This window comes from Mollisia scopiformis (genome assembly GCF_001500285.1).
Source record: "Mollisia scopiformis unplaced genomic scaffold LY89scaffold_17, whole genome shotgun sequence".
Classification (NCBI taxonomy): domain Eukaryota; kingdom Fungi; phylum Ascomycota; class Leotiomycetes; order Helotiales; family Mollisiaceae; genus Mollisia; species Mollisia scopiformis.
The window spans coordinates 1,183,633-1,205,628 of record NW_017263597.1 but is presented as its reverse complement, the minus strand read 5'-3'; the positions used below and the strand labels follow the sequence as shown (position 1 = coordinate 1,205,628).

Below are 21,996 nucleotides of genomic sequence, written 5' to 3'. Positions count from 1 at the left end.
GATATCACAAAAATAGAATAGAAATTAGCCTGAATGCTACCGACCCGTGAAATCTCAAGCAAGTAATGAATACAATAGTATCACCAAACATCATTATCTATCGAGGTACTTTACTGCTTCTCCTAGTGTGGTTATCTTGATGTTCGCCATCCAGGTACTGTGGTTTAAAAATATATTCAAACTGGAACACAATCAAGCCGAACGCCTAACAATCGTGAACTCCAATAAACAACCGCAAGAGCAACGACAGTATCATTGTCAAAGTCGAATAATAACCCACCCTGCTCTTTCCCCTATTACGCATTCTTTGAAACTCTCCTTCCTCCTTCCTCCTTCCTCCCTTTCCACTTGCCCTGTGCGGCTAAGCGAGATGGGCTCTTACCCCATCTGGCCTAACTCAGCCGGCGGCTGGAATTTTGATATATTTCTCCAGAACCGCAACTGCCCTCCCTTTCCCCTTCTCCCTTCCTTCATCTTCCAACAACACAACAAGATCCGATCAAGTTCATCAAACTCCAAACCCTCAAACATTCCCCAAAACACTTCGTTCTAGGGCACTCAGCTACCCTTACACAACTCCCCTCCATTGTTCAAGAGTCAACCCACACTCAGCGAACGTCGACAATTCCACACTTCAATCTACCTGTTCAGTACTTCACCAGTCAACCCACTCCCACAACTTCAATCAACCATGTCTACCATCGTGGAGAAAGTCTCTGACGCCGTCAACGACGTTACTGCCGCTCTTGGCAATGCAACCATTTCCGACAAGCCTGATACCGACAAGTCTGCCGCTCACAGCGACGCCGTCCTGGCCAGCGCTGCTGAGGGTCGCAGACTCTACATCGGAAACCTCGCGTACGCGACGACCGAGGGGGAGTTGCAAAGCTTCTTCAAGGGATACCTAATGTAAGTCGGCGCGCTTTTCTTGCTCGCCTTTGTGGTTCTTGTTCGCGCGGATCGCGACCTGGCAACCTGGGTCTGCACACGCGAAGAAAAAGGGTCACACTCTCGACTTTACCCCTACAGCAGACTTTCTGCCCGACATCTTCATTTGCTACATCTGCTAACATTTCTTGTCTAATAGTGAATCCACCTCTATCCCCAAGAACCCACGCACCGACCGTCCTGTTGGATACGCCTTCGTCGACCTTTCTACCCCAACCGAGGCTGAGCGTGCTATCGCTGAACTCTCAGGCAAGGAGATTCTCGACCGCAAAGTCTCTGTCCAACTTGCTCGCAAGCCTGAAGCCAACGCCGCCGAGAAGACAGAGGGAGCTGCGAGTGGAGGTGAGGGAGTTTCTGGAGGTGAAGGTGGTCGCCGTCGCCCAGCAGGCCGTGGACGTGGCCGTGGACGCGGTCGTGGAGGCCGTGGTGGTCGTGCCAACCGTGGTGTAAGTCTACAAACCCCCTCGATGCATGTAACAATACTAAATTTCTAAAGTCCCGAGGTGAGGAAGGTGCGGAGGTCCCATCTGCAGAGGTCCTTCCCTTGACCGAGACAACCAACCAAGCCACCGAGAGCAAGGAACCTAAGGAGGCAAAGGACAAGGAGGCCAAGGCACCAGCTAACCGTGCTCCCCGTGAACGTCGTGAGCGTGGCCCACCTGCTGATGGTATCCCATCCAAGAACAAGGTCATGGTCGCCAACCTTCCATATGATCTCTCTGAGGAGAAGGTATGCAACCCAAATTCTATTACTTGATTTACCACTGACTCTTTCGTAGCTCAAGGAACTTTTCGCCGCCTATGAGCCATCCTCCGCCAAGATCGCCCTCCGTCCTATTCCCCGATTCATGGTCAAGAAGCTCCAGGCCCGCAACGAGCCCCGCAAGGGTCGTGGATTCGGCTTTGTCACTCTTGCTTCTGAGGAGCAGCAACAAAAGGCCGTTTCTGAGATGAACGGAAAGGAGATTGAGGGTCGTGAGATCGCCGTCAAGGTCGCTATCGACAGCCCTGACAAGACCGATGAGGATGCCAATGCTCCAGCTGCTGAGGCTGCCGAGGGCACCAACGGCACTGCTGAGACTGCTGCTTAAGCAGCTGTGTATAACTTGTACGATGGGAGAGTGCTTCATGCGCACAGTCAATTTCAGATGCATTGCCTTATTCTGATTTTTGGTCATCGTCTCGTGTTGCGTTATGGAGGCACTTTGAAGATGGGGTTTGGTTCTTTGATTACTCGAGGGACAGATCCAGCTTCTAACGACTTTCTTTTTTCTATTGAACCTGGGTCTCACGTCGGTGGAAATAGTGCTGGCGTCACAGATATGCGGTCTCAAGGCTGATTTCTTAACGACAACTGGAACTCCTCTTGCGTGGGATCATAGTTTCTTGATGAATCCTCAAAAATGTCTTATTACCATTTCTCAAGCATTCTCAGGGCTGTACACTAGATTTTCCTTTCTGATGTGCTCTCATGGGAAGGAAAGGGAAATGGAAAAGTTCTTCTTTGATGATACCATCGCGCATCCTCATAATTCAATGGCTTTTGCAAATCCAATTCCAAATATGTGAAATGGCGTGATATGTGTAGAAAGAATGTGTAGGTCATTCCTTATATAAAATAGCAATTGCTCGTGTGACAAAGTGATACAAATGGTAGCCTTGGGCTCAGCCGCGCCTCAGCATAAGACGCTAACCGTCATTGAAATTCCAGCCGGCTTCTTCCTTTGTCGCTGGCTTCTACACTGCAGTTCCCCACTACCACACAAAGAACGACGACGAACAAGTATCTTGTAAGGCAATCCGATTATTCTGCCACGTATCGCACGACGTATGTGAATTATCCAGAGACTGTCTATCTCAGAATTGTGTTTGCGAGGAGAAAAAGAAGACTGCATCGGCCCTCTCTTGCCAGCGAAGCGCCCAGGAACGTGTGCGGATCGAAATAAAGAATTGGGTAGGATAGAGGAATCGATTGAGCGCCATCATGGCGAGCAAAGCTATGTGGGAGGTGGATCCAGAGACTCGGTCAAAGGTACAGTACATAACGTTCCTGTACTATCGTGTGCATCTTGCCGTTATTTCACTGCACCAATATCCCGTTCCATGGGCATTCTACCTCTCCCTACCTTCTCTCCAACAGGGCTTACAACCATACTAACAATTATGCACAGCTCCTTGAGATTCAGAAAACCTCCCAAAACGATCGTTGCTGCGACTGCGGTGCCCCTTCTCCACAATGGGCTTCTCCCAAATTCGGCGTCTTCATCTGCCTGAGCTGTGCGGGTGTGCATAGAGGATTAGGAGTACACATCAGTTTTGTGCGAAGTATCACTATGGATGCTTTCAAGGCGATGGAGATTGAGAGGATGAGATTGGGTGGTAATGGGCCTTGGAAGGAGTTCTTCGAGAAGGCGGAGTCTAATCAAATGGCGGGCATAACGTGAGTCTTCCTCTGGAATACTGGCTACATCTTGGAGTATTGGGCTGATAACGATAGCTGGGATGATGTAACAATCGCAGAAAGATACTCTGGCGAAGTAGGAGAGGAGTGGAAAGAACGCTTATCTGCAAAGGTTGAAGGAAAGGAATACGTCCCAGGCCAGAAGTCTGCACCATCTATAAACTCCAACTCGCGCAGCCAAACGCCCCTCGGGTCTAGAAGCCGAACGGACTCTCCAGCGCGACCAACTGGTGCCGCAGGCGTTGGAAGTAAAGCCAAAGTAGATGATAAATACTTTGCTGGTCTTGGTGCTGCAAACGCTGGCAGACCAGAAGATCTCCCTCCCAGCCAAGGAGGAAAGTATGCCGGTTTTGGAAGCACGCCCATCGAGCGACCAGGTCAAGACAAAGCATTGCCAGGTCTCGACGATCTACAAAAAGACCCATTGGCAGCGATTGGAAAGGGCTTTGGCTGGTTCACAAGCACGGTTGGAAAGACAGCAAAGACAGTCAATGATAGCTATATCCAGCCCACAGCACGACAGGTACAGCCTCCACCCCCGACCTACATGCCTGCTCGCAGTCATAGCCAGCAACGTTATCGAGACCCCGCTGACGCCTTTCCTTGAATCTTCTAGGTAGCGGAATCCGATTTTGCGAAGCAGGCAAGTCTTACTGCCGCCCAGGTGGCGAGGAACGCACAGACAGGAGCCAAGAGTGCGGCGGAGGGCTTCAATCGCTTTGTTGACGGAAGCGATGGGCCTTCGAGAACGGGCGGATACAGGAGTATGCCGCTGGATGAGAGTAAGAAGGATTTCTGGGACAGCTTTGCAGAAGCTGGGAGCGCCAAACAGAATTCTGCGGTAGGCACTAGTGCTATCAAGAAGAGTACGGGGCCAGCGCCGGGAACGAAGAGTGAGGAAGACAATTGGGATAAGTGGTGAAAAGAAACGAAGCCTTAGAGTTGTATGTATGATAGTGGTGTTAGAAGCGAGCGAGGAAATACATTGTGTGTTTGTTGTTTTAGTCAAATTTTGGCCTCCTGGGCTTCGTTGGTGTTGGCCTTGTTATCCTATTGCCCGGCCAAGTGGTCTTAGATGAACTTGGTGCAACATTTCTAGTGGCAGGCGACAGAAGACAGAGGACAACATGCAGAAGGATTTCGTGCAACTTGAAAGTTTGTTCTCCGTCATGCTCTATTTCTTACTGGACATAGATCTTTTATTTTGACCCTCTGCATATGTTGGACTTGAGTAGCCATTTCAGCAGAGACAGATCCTATTCTTATCAAGGGCCGTCAGACAAGTTGTGTGTTGTTAGGCGCGTTGCTTTTGCCCGTCAAATCCTGTTGGAGGCCTGTTTGAATTGATTCTCGTTTGAATTCAGCTGTCTGTTGCATAATGTTGGTAACTTTCAAAGGAAACAACGTCACTTCTCAAACCAAACCGCACCCCTAGATCGATTTCCTGACATCTCACGGTGCGAGGCTGAGCATTTGGACACTGATGATCTTGTCGTGCATGTTCAACCAATAGAAAACTCGGGTTCCCAAGGCATCCACTGATTAACATGCGTTTCATGCAGTCAAGCGGCAAAGCAGACCCCTAAGCCACAACCCCTCAGCTTCGGAAGCGCTCCTTCAGTATGTTTTTCGTATATATACCAGCTGCCCACAGAGTTTGTCTCCAGTGGCCATTTACAACTTGCAAAAATATTATCTACAAAAATTCTCAACGATTGCAAAATGACTTCAGGACCACCAGGACCACCGCCCTTCCCTCCTGCTGGGTCCCCTCCTCCGGTTCCCGAGGGATGGAGAGCAGAGTGGAGCAATGAGCACAGGACCTGGTAGGATTTCTATTTTCCTCACGTATCATTGTAATTTTCAATTGACACTCAATAGGTATTACTTCAATCCCTCAACCCAAGCATCAACATGGCAAAACCCCCTAAACAACGCACCTCCTCCACCTTCCCCACCACCCTACGCCAACGGCTCAAACAACCGCGATCTCTGGGATAATGACGAGAAGTCCTCCTCCTCCACAGCTCGTGGCTTCCCACCAGTCCTCAACCGCATCTTCGGTCACAGCCACAGTCCCGCTCCTCCTCCTCCAACGCACCCCACCGGTACTTTACCACTCTACATTCACTCTGCCTGCTTCTGCGACGCAGACATCACGCAAAAGCTCCGAGCAATGATCACGCCCCAGCAAACTCTCTCGCTCCGCTGCGATTCCTTGACCTTCCACTTCGGCGACCCGTGGCCTAATCACAGGAAGCAATTCTCGATGCTGTACTCCTACGGTCAACAGCCCTGGCAACTAATCGCCTGCGTCGAAGGTCCTGAAACCATCAACCTCCACCCCATCCATCCGGTCGACCATGCGCGTGCTGCATTCGTTCAGGCACCGAATAGCAGGGTCGTGGCTTTAGTGTGGGGAGCGAAGAACGCATTGGTTGATCCTGAGAGCTCGACGGGGAGGAGCAAGGACATGAAGATGATGGAGGTGGAGAGGGAGGGGCGGTTCGAGGCTAGTAATGCGTGGATGGGGTTTGATGGGGCGCCGAACATGGAGAAGATGGCGGTTGTTTATTATAGGCATGCGGATGGGAGTGTGGGGGTTTTGACGGCGAGGGAGGGCGAAACGGTTAGGTTGCCTTGGAATGCTTTTGCTGGTGCTATTTAGAGCTCGGGTCTCTGGTTTGAACCGGAATAGTGGTTTGCATGTGCACCTTTTTGTACAGTGTACCCCCTGATCATATGTTAGTTTTTTGCCATGACACTCGATTATTCTACTTTGACTTGAAGAGGAGAGAACTTATGCCGCTTCAAAGTACTGAATCCCTGACGGCCGTTAAATCTTAATGCAAAACCTACGCTTGTGCACTCTCTTCACTGGCAAACTAACACATGACCAGGGGGGGTACTCCGTATTGCTTGTTCTTCCTTCACAAGAGCCGATTGATATCCCCATCGAAGCCTTAGGCAATGGGATACTGTGGGGAATAGATTGGGTTGTAATGAGTTCCATTCGCGCTATCTAGGGCGTTGAGCACTGCTATAGCCCATCCATTTACTTACTAGGGGGCATCGGCAAGCCAACATTGACCCCCGGATTCAAGACAGTAATTTCGGGTTGCCAGTCATCCAACTCACACGCCACAGTAAAATAAAACGTCGTGACAATCCCCGCAGTACTTAACCCAGCAACATTAAACCCGTATTCCTGAGAAGCAAACGAGAATTGCACCCATGGAACGGCCGTGATTCGAATGGATGAGGGAATCCCAACCAGCCCGCTGGTTATGGTGCAATACGAGACTTCGGGGATTCCGAGGCAACAACGATTTATACTGGCGGTGTAGTAGAAGCTGAGAGCGGCGTGTTAGTTGCTGTGAACATGTGCAACGTGGGAAGGCATTTAGATGTTTATAAAAGTTACAATCACTCACCCAATTGTGTTAGGGCCGTTGCAGACTCGGACGTTAGCCTGGTAGACGGTGACATTTGATAGGAATGCTGGGCATCAAAATCATCAGTAAAGCATTTCAGCGAGGGCTTGGCCCTAAAAATTACTAGACAGAAATGAAACGTACGATCAGGTTGAGTACTTGGAAACGACACTACACTAAGTTGCATCAGCTTCCGAAAGGAGCAACATGCATCCCATTCAACTTACAGCGACCCGTAACCAGTGACACCACCGAGCCCATACGTTGGATATATGTTCTGTCTAGGGTTTTTATTGAGAGTGACGGCCCATGTAGGCTCCCCCGCCTGATATCCAACAAAATACGGGTCTGCGAGTGTAGAGTTCGCGCATGATGTAGTGGAAACAGGAGCGGACGACGTAGTCGTAGTGCTCAGACAAGAGCAAGCTGAACTGATTGCTAGGGGATTGGGACATGCAGTGGCGTATGATGGAAGAGCTGTTGTTGCTGTGTTCACCGTTTTGAAGTAGGTTGAGCAGAAGGGGCCGGCAGAGTAGCGAAGCAGAGCCCTAAGGCAGTTGTTGGGAGTGCATGCTGTGGAGAACGAGACCATGTATAGGGGAATGATGATGAATCGCGTGGATTGAGATGTAGGGAAAAGCATTTTCGTAGCCGTGTATTATGGTTTCCAACAGTTTTGAACTCCTATTGTTCGAGGATCTGGTCAGATGCGGAACGGAGTGTGAAAGTGTGGCCATTCCACGGACTCCACGATTCCAGGATTGCTTTCGCCCAATCAGGGGACTGGAATGCCGTCCCTTGCCAAATACTCGAGCTTACCATCTCCACTTGATCGTGACATTGTCTATCGTGCAGCGAGACTATGAGCTACGAGCAAGGGGGAGAGACAGTCAAATGTAACCTGTCGTTTTGTGCTCAAACAATCGCATTGGACTAAGCCTGATTTGTATGATGAAGACAAGTGCTTAATCATGTAGAATTCAAGGGCTACCAAGTGCTAATATGCTCCTCGGGTACTCCAGTAGAATTTGGAGCTCATGATCTTGACTGTAGTGTTGCTCAAGATACAAACATATTGACTCGCACTCCACATGCACTCTCCTCATCAAAAACCAATGTTTTGTTTCGGCGGCGAGCCTATACCAGTAGGCCATAAGGAGAAGGGCTCGAGGATCTTTGCTCCGGAGCAAGGTCTTATATCTGTTTTCCATGTTTGTGATGTAGAAAATCCAGTTCATAATGACTTGGAAGGCGGAGGTGAGTTTCCACGATTGCGCTAAGCTGTAGACTGACGCATAGTAAGGATTGTCGATAAGGTCGAAGCCGTCCCCGATAGCAAAGTATGCGAGAAAATTGCTTGGAAGGGTGCATATTCCTTCCTTGCTCCCATAAACAAGAGGGGGTTGGTAATTTCCTTGTTGCTCGTGAGCTAATATGCGAAAGTCACTTTCTTCCATGAATGCGTTTCCGTCTTTCCAGATTGTTTTCTTGCCTTCACTCATTTTAAGCCAGCTGAGATCCATAAGTGAAGGTGGTGCATATGGCCAGCTGTCTTTGGCTGTCCGGGCTTCAACGTGGGCTATAGAGAGAACGCCTAGGAAAGCAGCCGTCGCCCAAAGGGGATCTCGTGATGCGGGAGCAATTGGTTTTGTGAGCGCGAGGCTATATAGATTTAGGCTCCGTCCCCAGTGGTATACTTCACTGGGAGTGAGGCTTGAGTTAAGTCCAAGGGGAGAAAAGTAGCGATCGTGCAAAAGAGTCAGGGCTAGGACACCGTGGAGGAGATATGGGTGCTTAGAGCAAATTAGTAAGCATCATAGTTGGATTCAAAGACCCACAGAGCATGCATATTTGAGAATTGAAGATTGATATATGGCTAAAGACTTGGCTGTGGTGACCGTGTAGATAGTTCGGAGCTGAAATCTATGGAGGAGCTCAAATTCCCAGCGGCTCAGGCCGTCTGATGCATAGCTTTCAAGAGAAGCGGCTAGACCTTGTTTCAAGGATGGAGCGATTGATTTGGGCACTCCAGCCTCGGGAGAGGAGAGGGACGAATCATTGAGGACGCTGACATGGAAACCGCCACTGGATGATAGTTCGAGATCGGGCGATTTCCTACCATAATTGCATACTACGCCATAGGCTTTGCATCTCTTGCATATCGGTCTCGATTCATCGCACTGTAGCCTGATTAGTCGAATCAAGTCATCCTGGAACGGAGAGCATTTGCCTTGACAGCACGCAGCTTGCAATTACCGCACCCTTGACGGCTCTTCTTATGCGCACGGATCTTACGAACTGTTCCCTTGTCGGAATTTGAGACTGCTTCGGGCATCTTGAGTTGAGAATGAATGGGGAGAAAATTGTCAAGGAGTGATACTCCATCCGTGTTGCTTGAAGGCTTCAAGTCGTTGATGCGTCGGACTTCTGCTGAATGTCAAGCGAACCCAATCAGCGGCACTTTCGGAGTCTCTGAGATCTCGCGCTAACCTCTTGTCGGATTTGAAATGCGTCTAACCATATTCGGATTTGAGCTTCCGTGATATCATCGGCTCCAGATATTCTCAATCTTCCGGCCATCAAAGTCCATTGTTCCGACTCAACTCTCGACAATCTAAATCATTTGCAGGATGAAATTACCACACCAATTGTCCAACTATCCGCACTCGCTTACGATCTGGGCACTAACCTCTTCTCGGTTTTGGGATATGGCTCCAGGGGTGGTGGAGTGAGACATTTTGATCTCACGACTTTCAAGATGCACAACCTTCCATTGACGGAGTCTTTGATACTCCGACACGGTCAAGAATGTTATCCAACATCGAAGGAGGTCTTGACTATAAGACTCTCGTCTTGCCCACCGCAGTTGATCCCATCCTCTACGTCACACATCGAACATATCGAAGAAAGAATCCCATTCCTGAATTCTTCAAACACTGGAACAGCCGCACCTACTTGAATCGAGCATCGATACACCGTCCCATCTCTCCGACATTCACTTTTGCTTGTCTTCACGGCCTCTCAACTATAATGGCACCCAAAAACAGAGCAGCTTATCTCGAGGCCAAAATGTCCCCCAAACTCGTCGTTAGATCAGCGCCCTATACTTCAGCCAAAGCCGGTCAAATTGTCATCAAGAACCATGCTCTAGCCATTAACCCTCTTGAATGGCTCATCCAAGAAAGGGGCAATATCATGTTTGGCTGGTTGAAGTATCCTTTCGTCCTAGGTGCCGACAACGCTGGAGAAGTCGTGGAAGTAGGTCCAGGTGTAACAAGATTTAAGATCGGAGATCGAGTTTTGGGACATTGTGCAGGGACGAGTGAACCTATCAATGACTCGGCCCAAGGAGGGTTCCAGGAATATACAGTGTTGCTGGAGCATATGTCAACTCCCATTCCTGAGTCCATAAGTTATGAGAGGCATATCTCAATTATTCCGTTCAAGGCTCAGAAGCTAACCTCAAAGTAGAGCATGTGTTCTTCCTCTCGGTCTTTCTACTGCCGTTTGTGGTTTGTTCCAGACCGATCAGCTCTCGCTACCATTACCTACCTCCCCAGCTCGCAAACCAACGGGAAAGACTCTCCTCATTTGGGGCGGTTCGACGTCTGTAGGCGTGAACGCGATCCAGCTGGCTATATCAGCAGGTTACGAAGTGATCACGACCTGTTCTCCTCGCAACTACGAATTGGTTAAGAGCCTAGGTGCATGCGGAGCTTTCGACTACAATTCTCCCACTGTGGTGGCTGACATTGTCCGCGCTTTTAATTCTGCCAACAGGATATCAGGCGGCGCAATGTCGATCGGTCAAGGCGCAGCGACCAAATGTATCGACGTCCTCAGCCAAGTCCAGGGCGACAAGTTCCTATCTATGGCCAGCTACCCTGTTCCACAAGTTCTGCCTAAACATTTCGGTGCTGCCTACACGATTTGGACGTTCTTAACGGGGATGGTGGAAATCTGGTTCAAGAGTAAGATGAATGGTGTCAAGTTTGGGACCATTATTGCTAGTACTTTGATTGATAATGGAGTTGGAAAGAAGATTTATGAAGGATATCTTGAGAAGGCGTTGGAAATGGGAGATTTGAAGCCTTTTCCGGAACCTCTTGTGGTTGGAAAGGGTCTAGAATTCGTTCAGGAGGCGATGGACAGGCAGAAAAAGGGTGTGAGTGCGAAGAAAGTGGTTGTTCTTTTGTGACGACTCCTAGGTGGTGGTGGTGCGGTTTTTTGGGGCAAATATTGCTTAATTTGTGCTTTGTTTTGGTAATGGGTGGCAAGTGCGTGTTTGTCGTTAATTTGGTGTCTGGTTATGAAGCCTGCACAGAATGACCTTGGTGTATCAACATCTACTATTTTCAAACCATTCTTCCTGTCTGTAACGTTGCTTCCATCACCAACCTTACGCGCTTTCATTGTCTTCATCATATGCCCTACCAATCCTTCCAGGGGACCAAAGTTTCTTGGCACTCTTGGCACGTTGCCGTCCTTTCCATTTAGGCTTCTTGTGACAGATCTCGCAGACAAAGGGTGCCTTATTACTCAGTATCCTGTTATTTTCAGCGCCAGTGATCTGAACGTTTCTGTATTTTGAAAGCCGAGTTGGATAGCTCAAACATACTTTCCACGTTTTCAAGATGTTTGTCTTGCTCTTCCAATTGGAATCCATTTCGTTGTCCAAATCTCCATGGCCACTTTCTAGCAAGGCCTACAAATTAATATGTGAGGTTCTTGTAACCTTGTCAGCCGCAATGAATAGTGGACGCTCGGCAAGTGCCAAGTGTGGGGAAGCCAGGGAAAATCTGGGGAATCCCTGGCCGTAGCAATTTCGTTCCATGGGAATAAGCCTAGCCTATGAAAATATCAATGTTTCCTTCACGTCGCCTTTCACGCCTTTCATTAGATCAAGAGAGTAAAATTTATGTAATCAGCTGAATCGATGCTCAGTAGTCCCCACGAACTGCCATATTCTCCCTTTTTTCAAGGTTCAAGTGCCGCAGCGCGACCAAAATTTCACTCGCTTCCCAAAGTGTTATGTTTCGAAAACAATACTTATACTTATGGTTGTCGAATTATGATTGGACTAAGAGGTGAGGATAATATATATTGCCCGATAGAATTGACACGGCTTTTTGAGAGAATGATAATTTTGCGACTTCTAATCCTCACCACGCTTAGATGCTGGATGGATTGGCTGGCAAGAAGCCCGTATTTATGAGCCGGCGTGATCAAACTTGACATCTCAGAGAGGGACAATCTGATTGTAATGACTAGCGGAATTGTCGAGAATGCAGTCTCTATATACAAGCAATAACCCTCAAAACGTACGATCGTGTGTAACATCTCATCAGCGCGTGGAGGAAGTGGTTCAGGATGCTTTCACATATCGTCCCCCTCTGGGCCTACCTTTGCGTTTGTCTTTACTGCAACCGTGTCTTCGAACCCATTGACTCGGCGCGGGCCCGACGATGATCTTGCTCAGATCGCTTTGGACAATGTTTACAAGGTGTTCAATGGGAGCATCTCGGACGGAAGTACACGCACAAAGTGCACCAAAGCAAACTTGGCTGTGAGAAAAGAATAGTAAGGTTGACAGAGTTTCCTCTTTTTGTCCACTAAGCTAATATTAACTCTCAGTGGCAAACTTGACAACATATGAGAGGGATGACTATGTCAAGGCAGTGAAATGTCTGATGAGCACCCCTTCGAAGCTGGATGCAAAGTCATACCCAGGAGCGAAGACCAGGTATGATGATTTCGTTGTCGTACATATGAACATGACACCGTCGGTTCATGGTACAGTAAGTGCCTCGTCTTCTGAGCTGAGCATTACATTTCTAACTGTACAGGCCGATTTTCTTCACTGGCATCGATACTATGTTTGGGCATATGAAGAGGCGTTGCGGAATGAATGTGGATATAAAGGATATCAGCCGTAAGTAAAAGAAAAAAAAGCCGCAGTTTACAGAGCCCCCACTGACACCGAAAGATATTGGAATTGGGGAAAGTATGCCGACCCAACCACCTCGCCTATATTCAATGGGGATGCGCATAGTATGGGAGGCAACGGTGAATCAGTAAAACATTCTGGTGGATACTTGGGAATGGCATTCATCAATGTTCCAGCAGGCAAAGGAGGTGGATGTGTGAAAACAGGACCATTCGCCAAGTATGTCAACTGTTCTATGAAATCCGAGTTCATACTGACACGAACAGTACGACTGTCAATGTCGGTCCTTTGGCAGGGTCGATGGATCCAAGTCTGAAAATACCTAATAATCCACGATCTGATGGTTTCGGATACAACCCTCGCTGCCTTCGTCGAGACGTGAACAATTACTTCACAAGTCAATATCTTCGACCTATCGACATCGCAAATCACATCACCTCATCCCCGGATATCAATACCTTTCAGACAACTTTGCAAACCGACACCACCAAAGCTTTCTCTCTTCATACAGGTGGCCACTACACGATCTGGGGTGATCCTGGTGGAGACTTCTTCGTCTCGCCTGGCGAGCCGGTGTTCTGGTTGCATCACGGCCAGGTTGATAGGCATTGGTGGATTTGGCAGGATCAAGACCCTACAACTCGTGTGCAACAATATCAAGGAGGAACTCTCATGATGGTTCCAAATAGTCCAGCGGGTCACATCAGCGATCTACAGATGTTGTCGGTGGTGACTCCACCTTCGACTGGCGCGGAGCCAAGTGCGAACCTCGTTAGCTCTACTTCTGGGCCGTTCTGCTATGTCTATGAGTAGAAGGATAGACTTGGCTTTTCAGAACACCTTCATGTATGGATATTTGAAATTGACGCAGAGTTGAAGAGCATTCCGTAACAAACAATCCAGTATCAGTAATTCTGACAGCACGGTTCCTATCTACCATCCAATACCGAACATCCAACATCCCTCGAGCCTCACTGCATCTACATTCCTGCAACCAGCCCTTCCCTTCCTTCCCTTCCTTCCCATGTATGTCCAGCGTCTCTTTGCATCAAATGGCTCCGCCACGTAGAGCATCGAGCTATGAACGCACCTAAACAACCCAAGAAAGCCACTCCAATCAATACTGCGAGGGCAATTACACCCGCAGGAACAGCTTTCTCTTGTGAATGTGTTGATGAAATAGTAACATCGTCCTGACGTTTGATGCTTTTGAAAAGTAGCGAGGTGTTGGCCGATGTTGTTGTAAGGTGGAATGTATGATGTCGACAGTGTTGAAGAGTTGTTGTGGCCCAGTCTACTAGCGACGACCCAAGCGGCTAGAATGGCAACAAGTGCGAAGACTGTAAAGAGGACCTTCATTGTGCGCTTGATATTGTGGTGAGGTAACAACCTTTCAAATTCCAGTGGAAAGATAGTGAGAAATACTCGCTTTTTGTCGGTCAGATATGGATACAGAACGTGGTCAATCTGAAAGAAATTCCTTACAGAATGACTCTCGACCAATCACTCTTAGCCATTTAACTGAATCATACCACATGATTCGGTAGCTCAATCCCAGTCATCTTGTCCTTTTTATCTTTCTCCCTTGTCCCCTTTTTCTCCGCCCTCCATTTCTTGATCATATCACCAATGCAAACGTAGTAAGCAGCCCAGAGAATCATCAATCCAGCCAAAGGACCAAAAACGAGAAGTACAATCTTTCCTGTCTCGTTCATTCCGCTCGAGTTAGCTGCAGCGTCTTGGGTATCCTCGATTAAGGTTTGGCGGTCTGACAGTCGGTGGACATTGCTCTTCATATTGTGAGAGGGGATGGTTGAGGCCGAGATCTCTCGAAATAGCGTGTTGACGAATAGGAACCGGAAATTGCGGTCAGCTCGAGATAAGGACATTTTGCAGACTTCGCAAGTGCTAGAGTAGAGACGTTTCTCTTGTCCGGCTAAAATAGCTCTGGAGTGTCTAGACTGACTTTCAAAAAATATGGTCATGAAAGCGCGAAACAATTTATGAAGTTGTGACTAACAAATTATCAAATCTGATGGTTCATTGCCAAATCCTCGGCTTCAGGATTGGTCACTAGCATACTGCAGTGAGTAGTGAATGAGATGGAGATGACAGCGAACTCTCAGGTAGTCAATCCATTCTTGTGATTGAAGTTCACACATAAACTCCAAAGCCTTCATAAACCCTCATCAATACCCATTCCCAAATGAAATCAGTCCCGAGCCATTCAAATTCACACCTGTATCTGTGTCCCGAGCTCACTTCAATGCCTCTCCTTCCTCAGCATCTCGCAACTGTTTCCTCTTGTTGTCCAGGAAAATCCAAGCGGCCGTTCCGATGAACATAACAGCGCCCAAGGAGCAGAAAACGGCGAGCACGATCTCTTGTGTCAAGTTCATTGCGCCCGATGGTGGATAGCTTTCGTTGGTTTTGTTTGGCTTGGAAATCGGAAGCACGTGACGAGTGGCAAAAGCTCCCTTGAAGAAGTGGGTTGCGGTTCTACACAAGAGTTGTGAAGAGTTATTGACCGTCTGATGATCCAGCCGTGGAGTTCAACCGATCCTTGATACGTTCAAAGTCGATTTGTGTTTGCTGAAGTTCAGTCTTTTGTTCTGGTCGTAGCAAGAAACTTCGTGTGGTAGTTCTTTGTTCTTTCGAAATGGTTTCGGCGATGGATAGATGTTCTTTTGACAGTGACGAGTACTCGTTTCATTGTAATGGGGAGTCAAAGAAGGTGAATGGCAATGATAATTACGTCACAGCGAACGGTGAATAATAATGTCAAGGATGTGGCGTGGTTGAAACAGGCTTTCCCCTGAATTCGAACACATGTTTATGCGAACAACTCAGTGTGGGGCGTTCGACTTGATCGTCGATTGGAGTGAAGCTGTGGCGATTGCAGTAGTGTCTGAATTGAAGGAAACGTTGTTTTGAATAATATTTATAGAACCTCCTGTTGGGTCATAAGCACGTGTTCATTTGGTTCATACCTTATAACCTGGAGTTTAGCTTGGATTAGCAGATTGGGGAGTATATCTTCGTGTTCCCACTTTGCTAGTAATTCATGTCCGAATGCAATTATAGTCTTTTGACTTTGGATCAAGACCTAGGACCAAGACGCGATACAGCGAGTGCGAGCTTGTGGCCATTCAATCAGTCAGTCGATCAGCATCAATTGATTGGTCACGCCCACACGAAGTACGAACCTCGAAAAGACCAACAGGTTGGATGTTACACAGTCAATTAGAGGCTTATAAATCTCCGATCTTCTCAAGTACCCAATACTTGAGGCCTTTCAATCTTTCGAGTTATGTTACACAGGCAAATACAATAGTTGCAGCACCATTGTCACTCCCCCCTATCCTTCCTTTATTCATCTTCGTCCTGACAGGAGATATTTTTATTTAACTTCAGATATTCTCGCTTTTTCGCGGCCATCATCTTCCTCCTATTGCACACATGTCTTCTATGAAAGATTCAGTCTCGAGATATCTTTATACGAAGCGTCTTGTCCTCGAATTGTTCGACCATAATAATTCCGAGCACTACGAATGCCTTCTCGGATCAATGAACAGCCCGACAGCTCACGCACGAATGGGTGATTTTGGCATCAGAACGCCTACAGAATTCGATGCTCTCAACAGTGCAACACGGCTTGCGGGTCCTTATTGCCAAGGACTCGTACCTGATTTGGACTTCTACTACGTCCTAAGACTTGGTGACAAAGATGGTCCTATGATTGGAGGCGTCTCAGTTGCACAACGAAGTGCCTCCGTACCACCGGACGTTGGATGGTGCATTTTAGAGCCCTACATGGGCAAAGGATATGCAACCGAGGGTGCGAAAGAGTTCCTCCGCTACCTTCAAGAGGATTTCGGACTGCGAGAAGTTATGACTTGGCCGGGCGCGACAAATAAGGAGAGCCGCAGAGTGGCACAAAAGCTGGGGTTTGTGGAAGCTGGGACGATTCGCTTGAAGGAAGAGCCGGGAAAAGTCGATGTTGCCTACATTCTGCCAGGCATGGATTTCACTTTCGACAATATCAGCCTTTCCATGTGGGGGGATGAAGGACAAGTTTCAAAGACGAGCGCTCAGTTGACAAAGTAGAAATACCCCAAGTTCTCCAAGGTCTTCACTCCATGCTTCATGCAGAGGCTCCTGTCATATTAGATAGGCTCAAAGCATGTCAGAAGTGCTCGGATGAACATTATTTTATCTGTTATGTCGACCTTTCTCATAAAAAGTAATATAAAGGCGAAAAGGGCGGCCTCGCTTACAATATCGCACCCCTTTCTCACGAGAAGTACCTCTTTGCAGATGGCCCAGATGGCCCAACCGATTTGGGACTAGAATTATATCCAATAATAGCCTGCTTTCCCATAGTCGACAAAATATCATCAAAACAACTCATACACTTGGCCCAAAGCTGTCGGGTAGCCATCGGCCCCGCAAGTCGACCCAGAATAGCCAGGCGAGCACATGAACCATGCATACCGTTGAATGAAGGGTTGTGCATCCATCCACGGCATCAGTGTCTGTAGAAACACGGTTTGATTTCCAGTGGCAGAGAACTGGTTTATATTAGCGACAACACCGGCTTCAGGAATGCGGTTGAAAATACCTCTGTCAACCAGATCGGCCAACCTGTCTGATTCGCAATGTCCTTCATGTGCGCCTGGTAGTAGGCAATGTTCGTTGCGCTATTGTAGATGTGCATTGGAATAAAATCGATTGTGCAATTAGCACAAAGAGCAAGGAATTCAAGTAACCACTATACACTGTTAGAGTGGAGAGTAGTGTGGAGTTCTCAAGGCAAACTCACTGCTGTTCCAACCTCCGTGACAGCGGGACCTCCCAGTTTCACCTGACCAGCAAATGGTTGTACATATGTTAAGTAGGCATTTGCAGCTGCTTGAGGCGTCAAGCAAGATTGTCCACCACCACAAGCATCAGGTTCATTGAAAGCCAAGACTGCCTTGCTACCTCGGGAGAGAGCATTCTGAACATTCTTCTTCCAGTTCGTTGTATGAACAGAGCTATTTCCCCAAAGCATGGGCACAAATTCCAAGTAGCTCGGGAAATCGGTGTCCATTAAAGAATCCCAGTTGAACGCCCACGTGACCTTCGACCCACTGGCATTGAAGTGCTGAATGTTGGTTGCTGGACTATTGTATGGGATGCCGCGCTTGCCGGAATTTGCAGGAGAAGTTGGGGTCAGGTTTATGAGCAATGCTGACGTTGATGAGCTGATTGACTTGATTAGGGGCACGACGATACTTGTCTGAACTGTGCTTGAGCTTGACTTGAGGGTCAAAGTCGTGGATTTGGCCGTAGAAGTCGTTGGTTGGAACGATAAGCTTGCTGTCTTACTGCTGAGACTACTTGACTTGGAAGACAAGCTTGTTGACTTGAGACTTGGAATTGTTGACTCTGAAGTAGACGCAGTAGATTTCAAAGTTACACTGGTCGACTTCAGGATTGAGGTGACAGTTATTCTGATAGAACTGCTACTTGATTTGGATGTCAAGCTCGAACTTGTAGAACTGACAATTCCCACATCTTGGACCACATGTTTATGACGAGAATCAGGGCTTGTAAGTCCTTCCAAGGCGAAGATGCTCAGCTGTATGACTGCCAGGAAACAGAAATGCATGATTCTTGTGCCAAAGACTGCGTGCAGGCCCAGATAGTGAAATTCTGAAATTCAGTTTAGCATTAATGGTTCAATCCAAATCGCATTACTGAAAGTTTGCACGTAATGCAGACTCCAGCATGAGATGCATGTAAACCAGAGATTTCTGCTTCTCAGTCAGCTAAGACACAAATCATAAATACATTCGGTTGCCTCGAGAGACTCACTGGAATGTTGACGAGAACGACAATTATCGTGAACAATTTTCCAGGAACTTTACAGATAAGAAGACAGTTGGGGAAGTGGAGAAACAACACATTATGTTATTGAAAGCAGTGAAGCCACGATGGAACATATTTAGCTCAAAACAAGCTCAATCTCAAGGCAAAAGCAAAGAAAGACATAAAATGTGGCTTCGCGTAATTTATTGCATCTAATGCGGAAATTACTAGATTCATTTGGCGCAAAGACTGATATTTGGCTGGATTGATGGATCATTTTGGGACTTTTGGCTGTCTCTTCCCAGAGCAAGGATGGGAAGGTCATCACCGAGCGTGGGATGAAGTCCCAAGGGAGCGCAACTAAACTGAACACATTAGCCAGGCAGCTCGTCATCGGTAGAGGCTACCTCATAGTGATGAATGATCAGAGTTTCTCATCTCACGTATCAAGAGAGCGAGTTCTCTGTGGGAAATGCTAGGTAGTCACCTGAATTTAGTCATGTGACAGCTAAATTAAGGTAGACCTCTGGACCCTGGGCTGGGGACAAGACAGAGTGGAGGCAACGTGTCTGTATGATTGACTGTAGAAAGACGGCTGCAAGGTCGCCTAAGTGAGACCAACAGAGAGTAGAATGTAAAGTCACGTGTAACACTTGTTTTGTGATGCTCCCAACCTGGAATCTCGCGTCGACCGCGTGTCCCTTTCGTGTTCCGCACTCTTATCTACACAAGAGCCGGTACATGACCAACCGTCGGACGGTACTTGCTTCCAGAAGATTTCCAGGACTGGAAACTGGAAGATCAAACGTCTGAAACTCGCGATCCATTCTCGATTTGTCGGTTTGTCGCGCGTCGTCCGATGTCTCAGAAGCAGATGATCAACTCCGTGGATCTGCCGGACACGGACAGGAACAATTTACATGTTTCAAGTGACCATGTGATGGATTTCTACTTCTGTATGGAAGGATGCTCCTTGTTGAAGGGTTTTCCCAAGAGAAGGCTTGAAGTTCAGTGCGACATTGAGTTTTCTCTGACAGCAAAATCAATCTGCGTCGCCAAACGCCGGTGCACATCATCCATCTATCAAATGCAACCAGGTGGATGCAACGTACACCCCGCACTATCCCGAACCTGTCTCAGAATGACATGAGAACCTGGACCAATGTTTATGCCATATCAGAGGGCCTTATCTTGTCTCGACACAGCTTCCCAGCAGTTCGTTTTCTAGTGAGGCGATATGTAGCTGCTTTTATTGTTGTTAACCCTGGTGGTAGGTCGTTACGTGGAGACGGTACGTCGAGCTTCCTCGTATCGTTTCACAAAGAAAGCATCGATAAGGAAGCTCAGATTCACTGCTGGTGCTGATAGTCGCAGTCCTTCACTGTTTCATCTCCCGGAATCAGCTTCGGTCCGGGCTGTCTAGGTCACTAGGGAAAGCAGTGTGGAGCCACATGATTGTCTACTGGTCTTCAGTTCGTGCCATGACTTATGTAGTATGGGTCTAAGCCTCGTTGATGGCTACATAGATATGTTGCTCACGTTCGCCCGAAAGCCTCTAGCCTGAACCTTCTCTGTTTTGTTACTCGAATATCTCGCTGCACAACCGCTGAGCGGGTAATCGCCATCTCCAAAGCCGCATGTCATACATCAGTAAAGGCAACGGTCCAGCGCTGGTCGCGAGCGCAGTCGTTCCTCTCGTTATAACTTGGGGCTTCTCGTCTGTGAGGATCTATGTGCGATGGCTTATGCTGAGGTTGTGGAAGATTGAAGACTGGCTCTTTGTTGGCAGCCAGGAAAGTACCATGTTCTTCCATCTATTCCAATTTCTGACCAACTCAGATATGCTTTTCGATTCTTGCCTTCGATGCCTTGATGGCAGCCGTTCACGGTAATGGTCAGATGCTTGCTAGCATATCTCTTGCGGACCTTCCAGTCGCAATGCAGGTATGCGCCTTACCTACATTTCTATATGTATAAAAACTTACGCTACGATGCCAGTACTGGTTTACTGCTGAGCTATCCTACACATTGACCACGATCCTCATTCGTCTCTCCATTGGCTTCTTTCTGCTTCGAACTTGCAACTCGAGGTTGCACATATGGACGATAAAAATTGCTATGGTCATAATGACACTGCTTACAATCACCTACTTCTGGTTCATCTTTTTCCAATGTCATCCTGTCAGCTATTTCTGGCTCCAGTTTTCCGGAGGAGAAGGCACTTGCTTCTCGGGACAAGCAGTGGAGGATGCTACGATTATCTTCTCGGTCTTTGCGGTAGCTACCGATCTCATTTTTGGAGTTCTACCAATCTTCCTTATTTGGAACCTGCAAATGAATCCGAAGGCCAAAGCAGTTGTGGGAGGCCTCCTAACCCTCGGCATTGTGTAAGTCGCGCATCTGTATCACCAGCTCTAGCATATATTGATGTAGTGAGTTTTAGTGCTGGGTTGTCTGTCATCATTCGAATCTACTATGTCCATAAAGTCGATCTCGCCTCAGACTTTTTGTACGCTACTTCCAAGGTCTCAATCTGGTCAATGATTGAACCTGCCATTGGAATATGCTGCATGGCTGCTTCCACTTATCGACCACTTTTTAAATCTCTCTTGGAAAAAGTATCTGGCACTACCCATATTCAAACAAAACGTTCCATCCATACAAGATCGAAGTCAGATCCTGTTCGAAGTGGCAGCTCCATGTTCTCCAGAAGCAAGAGCGGCTCAGTGAAGAGCAATCATACCAAAAACTCGGATAGTTTCGATTTCGAGATGAGGATGGAAACCTTTGAGACCACGGCTGAAGGGCCAGGCAAGGGCAAGGGGAGGGGACGGAAGGAGGATAAGTGGGATATGAAGGATGGGATCATGCAGTCCACAACCGTGGAGATCCATCGAATGACGAGATCCGACGATATGGTATGAATAAAGTTACACCCCATTCCACTCTCACGATGGAATGTGACAGGAACTTCTCTCGTGTCTAAATTCATGGAGCTACAATGCTCTTGAGTTCATTCATGTGCGTTGAATGTGCTCCAAATCGACGATCTTTCAAGCCGAAGACTGCGCTGAAGGGTGGGGTCGTGGGGTAATCCTTCGAGGCGTTCACCACAAATTCTTCCACAGATCTTAAGCTACTCCAGCAGTTGCATTACACATAAGATATCAAGCTTCCAATACTTTCTGTATTTGCTCGACAAAGCATCAAGGATGTCCTTTGTCAGAGGCCAGTGGTTCGAATTTCGGAAAGTGTGCCAAGCATGACTTCAGCAAGTGCTGACATCTGAGCCGCATCGCGATAGCTTCAAGCCGATAAGACTAGTCTTATCTATCTTCTACCAGTAACATTAC

The 21,996-nt window shown here is 47.7% G+C and overlaps 12 protein-coding genes across 12 annotated transcripts; 7 read left to right on the top strand and 5 right to left on the bottom strand.

Moving 5' to 3' along the window:
• Positions 1 to 494: 494 nt before the first annotated feature.
• LY89DRAFT_784495 (RNA-binding domain-containing protein) lies at positions 495 to 2,501 on the top strand. Its single transcript, XM_018222793.1, has 4 exons — positions 495 to 909; positions 1,088 to 1,394; positions 1,445 to 1,678; positions 1,728 to 2,501. Exons 1-4 carry the CDS (start codon positions 692 to 694, stop codon positions 2,037 to 2,039), a joined length of 1,071 nt encoding a protein of 356 aa, XP_018068930.1. The 5' UTR covers positions 495 to 691; the 3' UTR covers positions 2,040 to 2,501.
• Positions 2,502 to 2,932: 431 nt separating this feature from the next.
• Positions 2,933 to 4,331, top strand: LY89DRAFT_589606 (ArfGap-domain-containing protein; the record flags this gene model as incomplete). The annotated part of the gene is made up of 4 exons (XM_018209543.1): positions 2,933 to 2,980; positions 3,120 to 3,388; positions 3,446 to 3,932; positions 4,026 to 4,331. 4 exons carry the CDS (start codon positions 2,933 to 2,935, stop codon positions 4,329 to 4,331), a joined length of 1,110 nt encoding a protein of 369 aa, XP_018068929.1.
• Positions 4,332 to 5,131: 800 nt separating this feature from the next.
• Positions 5,132 to 6,077, top strand: LY89DRAFT_671907 (uncharacterized protein; the record flags this gene model as incomplete). Its single annotated transcript, XM_018213247.1, has 2 exons — positions 5,132 to 5,235; positions 5,291 to 6,077. The coding sequence occupies 2 exons, from the start codon at positions 5,132 to 5,134 to the stop codon at positions 6,075 to 6,077; spliced, it is 891 nt and encodes a 296-aa protein (XP_018068928.1).
• A 387-nt stretch (positions 6,078 to 6,464) lies between these two features.
• LY89DRAFT_736600 (uncharacterized protein) lies at positions 6,465 to 7,486 on the bottom strand (the record flags this gene model as incomplete). The annotated part of the gene is made up of 4 exons (XM_018220150.1): positions 6,465 to 6,762; positions 6,844 to 6,910; positions 6,988 to 7,019; positions 7,071 to 7,486. The coding sequence occupies 4 exons, from the start codon at positions 7,484 to 7,486 to the stop codon at positions 6,465 to 6,467; spliced, it is 813 nt and encodes a 270-aa protein (XP_018068927.1).
• A 168-nt stretch (positions 7,487 to 7,654) lies between these two features.
• On the bottom strand, positions 7,655 to 9,237 carry LY89DRAFT_143351 (uncharacterized protein). The gene is made up of 3 exons (XM_018205330.1): positions 9,074 to 9,237; positions 8,682 to 9,023; positions 7,655 to 8,636 (listed from the first exon to the last, which is right to left on the bottom strand). Exons 1-3 carry the CDS (start codon positions 9,176 to 9,178, stop codon positions 7,824 to 7,826), a joined length of 1,260 nt encoding a protein of 419 aa, XP_018068926.1. The 5' UTR covers positions 9,179 to 9,237; the 3' UTR covers positions 7,655 to 7,823.
• Positions 9,238 to 9,405: 168 nt separating this feature from the next.
• LY89DRAFT_687013 (putative alcohol dehydrogenase) lies at positions 9,406 to 11,217 on the top strand. Its single transcript, XM_018215408.1, has 2 exons — positions 9,406 to 10,265; positions 10,315 to 11,217. The coding sequence occupies exons 1-2, from the start codon at positions 9,652 to 9,654 to the stop codon at positions 11,039 to 11,041; spliced, it is 1,341 nt and encodes a 446-aa protein (XP_018068925.1). The 5' UTR covers positions 9,406 to 9,651; the 3' UTR covers positions 11,042 to 11,217.
• Positions 11,218 to 12,303: 1,086 nt separating this feature from the next.
• On the top strand, positions 12,304 to 13,663 carry LY89DRAFT_143304 (Di-copper centre-containing protein). The gene is made up of 5 exons (XM_018205328.1): positions 12,304 to 12,423; positions 12,478 to 12,641; positions 12,690 to 12,775; positions 12,830 to 13,009; positions 13,057 to 13,663. Coding segments are annotated over exons 1-5 (978 nt in total). The 5' UTR covers positions 12,304 to 12,422; the 3' UTR covers positions 13,604 to 13,663.
• LY89DRAFT_143305 (uncharacterized protein) lies at positions 13,664 to 14,233 on the bottom strand. Its single transcript, XM_018205329.1, has one exon. It carries the CDS (start codon positions 14,147 to 14,149, stop codon positions 13,724 to 13,726), a length of 426 nt encoding a protein of 141 aa, XP_018068923.1. The 5' UTR covers positions 14,150 to 14,233; the 3' UTR covers positions 13,664 to 13,723.
• An 83-nt stretch (positions 14,234 to 14,316) lies between these two features.
• Positions 14,317 to 14,679, bottom strand: LY89DRAFT_736597 (uncharacterized protein; the record flags this gene model as incomplete). The annotated part of the gene is made up of 1 exon (XM_018220149.1): positions 14,317 to 14,679. The coding sequence occupies one exon, from the start codon at positions 14,677 to 14,679 to the stop codon at positions 14,317 to 14,319; it is 363 nt and encodes a 120-aa protein (XP_018068922.1).
• A 1,570-nt stretch (positions 14,680 to 16,249) lies between these two features.
• Positions 16,250 to 16,897, top strand: LY89DRAFT_671901 (uncharacterized protein; the record flags this gene model as incomplete). The annotated part of the gene is made up of 1 exon (XM_018213246.1): positions 16,250 to 16,897. One exon carries the CDS (start codon positions 16,250 to 16,252, stop codon positions 16,895 to 16,897), a length of 648 nt encoding a protein of 215 aa, XP_018068921.1.
• A 168-nt stretch (positions 16,898 to 17,065) lies between these two features.
• Positions 17,066 to 18,735, bottom strand: LY89DRAFT_621109 (uncharacterized protein). Its single transcript, XM_018210935.1, has 4 exons — positions 18,650 to 18,735; positions 17,613 to 18,588; positions 17,412 to 17,561; positions 17,066 to 17,361 (listed from the first exon to the last, which is right to left on the bottom strand). The coding sequence occupies exons 2-4, from the start codon at positions 18,441 to 18,443 to the stop codon at positions 17,188 to 17,190; spliced, it is 1,155 nt and encodes a 384-aa protein (XP_018068920.1). The 5' UTR covers positions 18,444 to 18,588; positions 18,650 to 18,735; the 3' UTR covers positions 17,066 to 17,187.
• A 1,903-nt stretch (positions 18,736 to 20,638) lies between these two features.
• LY89DRAFT_590129 (uncharacterized protein) lies at positions 20,639 to 21,567 on the top strand (the record flags this gene model as incomplete). Its single annotated transcript, XM_018209577.1, has 2 exons — positions 20,639 to 21,030; positions 21,087 to 21,567. Coding segments are annotated over 2 exons (873 nt in total), but the record flags the coding sequence as incomplete, so codon positions are not given.
• Between the last annotated feature and the right edge of the window lie 429 nt (positions 21,568 to 21,996).

What these genes read in the sequence shown, in the direction of transcription:
- LY89DRAFT_784495 (XM_018222793.1), top strand. Translation starts at nt 692, where the DNA reads ATGTCTACCATCGTGGAGAAAGTCTCTGACGCCGTCAACGACGTTACT. An exon ending in GTGGTCGTGCCAACCGTGGT is followed by an intron (nt 1,395 to 1,444) that starts GTAAGTCTACAA and finishes AAATTTCTAAAG; the next exon opens with TCCCGAGGTGAGGAAGGTGC. An exon ending in ATGATCTCTCTGAGGAGAAG is followed by an intron (nt 1,679 to 1,727) that starts GTATGCAACCCA and finishes ACTCTTTCGTAG; the next exon opens with CTCAAGGAACTTTTCGCCGC.
- LY89DRAFT_143351 (XM_018205330.1), bottom strand. Translation starts at nt 9,178, where the DNA reads ATGCCCGAAGCAGTCTCAAATTCCGACAAGGGAACAGTTCGTAAGATC. An exon ending in GCAAGCTGCGTGCTGTCAAG is followed by an intron (nt 9,024 to 9,073) that starts GCAAATGCTCTC and finishes ATCAGGCTACAG; the next exon opens with TGCGATGAATCGAGACCGAT. An exon ending in TTCTCAAATATGCATGCTCT is followed by an intron (nt 8,637 to 8,681) that starts GTGGGTCTTTGA and finishes ATTTGCTCTAAG; the next exon opens with CACCCATATCTCCTCCACGG.
- LY89DRAFT_687013 (XM_018215408.1), top strand. Translation starts at nt 9,652, where the DNA reads ATGTTATCCAACATCGAAGGAGGTCTTGACTATAAGACTCTCGTCTTG. An exon ending in GAGTCCATAAGTTATGAGAG is followed by an intron (nt 10,266 to 10,314) that starts GCATATCTCAAT and finishes ACCTCAAAGTAG; the next exon opens with AGCATGTGTTCTTCCTCTCG.
- LY89DRAFT_143304 (XM_018205328.1), top strand. An exon ending in GGATATAAAGGATATCAGCC is followed by an intron (nt 12,776 to 12,829) that starts GTAAGTAAAAGA and finishes TGACACCGAAAG; the next exon opens with ATATTGGAATTGGGGAAAGT. An exon ending in AAAACAGGACCATTCGCCAA is followed by an intron (nt 13,010 to 13,056) that starts GTATGTCAACTG and finishes TGACACGAACAG; the next exon opens with TACGACTGTCAATGTCGGTC.
- LY89DRAFT_143305 (XM_018205329.1), bottom strand. Translation starts at nt 14,149, where the DNA reads ATGAAGGTCCTCTTTACAGTCTTCGCACTTGTTGCCATTCTAGCCGCT.
- LY89DRAFT_621109 (XM_018210935.1), bottom strand. Translation starts at nt 18,443, where the DNA reads ATGCATTTCTGTTTCCTGGCAGTCATACAGCTGAGCATCTTCGCCTTG. An exon ending in TCACGGAGGTTGGAACAGCA is followed by an intron (nt 17,562 to 17,612) that starts GTGAGTTTGCCT and finishes AACAGTGTATAG; the next exon opens with TGGTTACTTGAATTCCTTGC. An exon ending in GGCCGATCTGGTTGACAGAG is followed by an intron (nt 17,362 to 17,411) that starts GTATTTTCAACC and finishes AATATAAACCAG; the next exon opens with TTCTCTGCCACTGGAAATCA.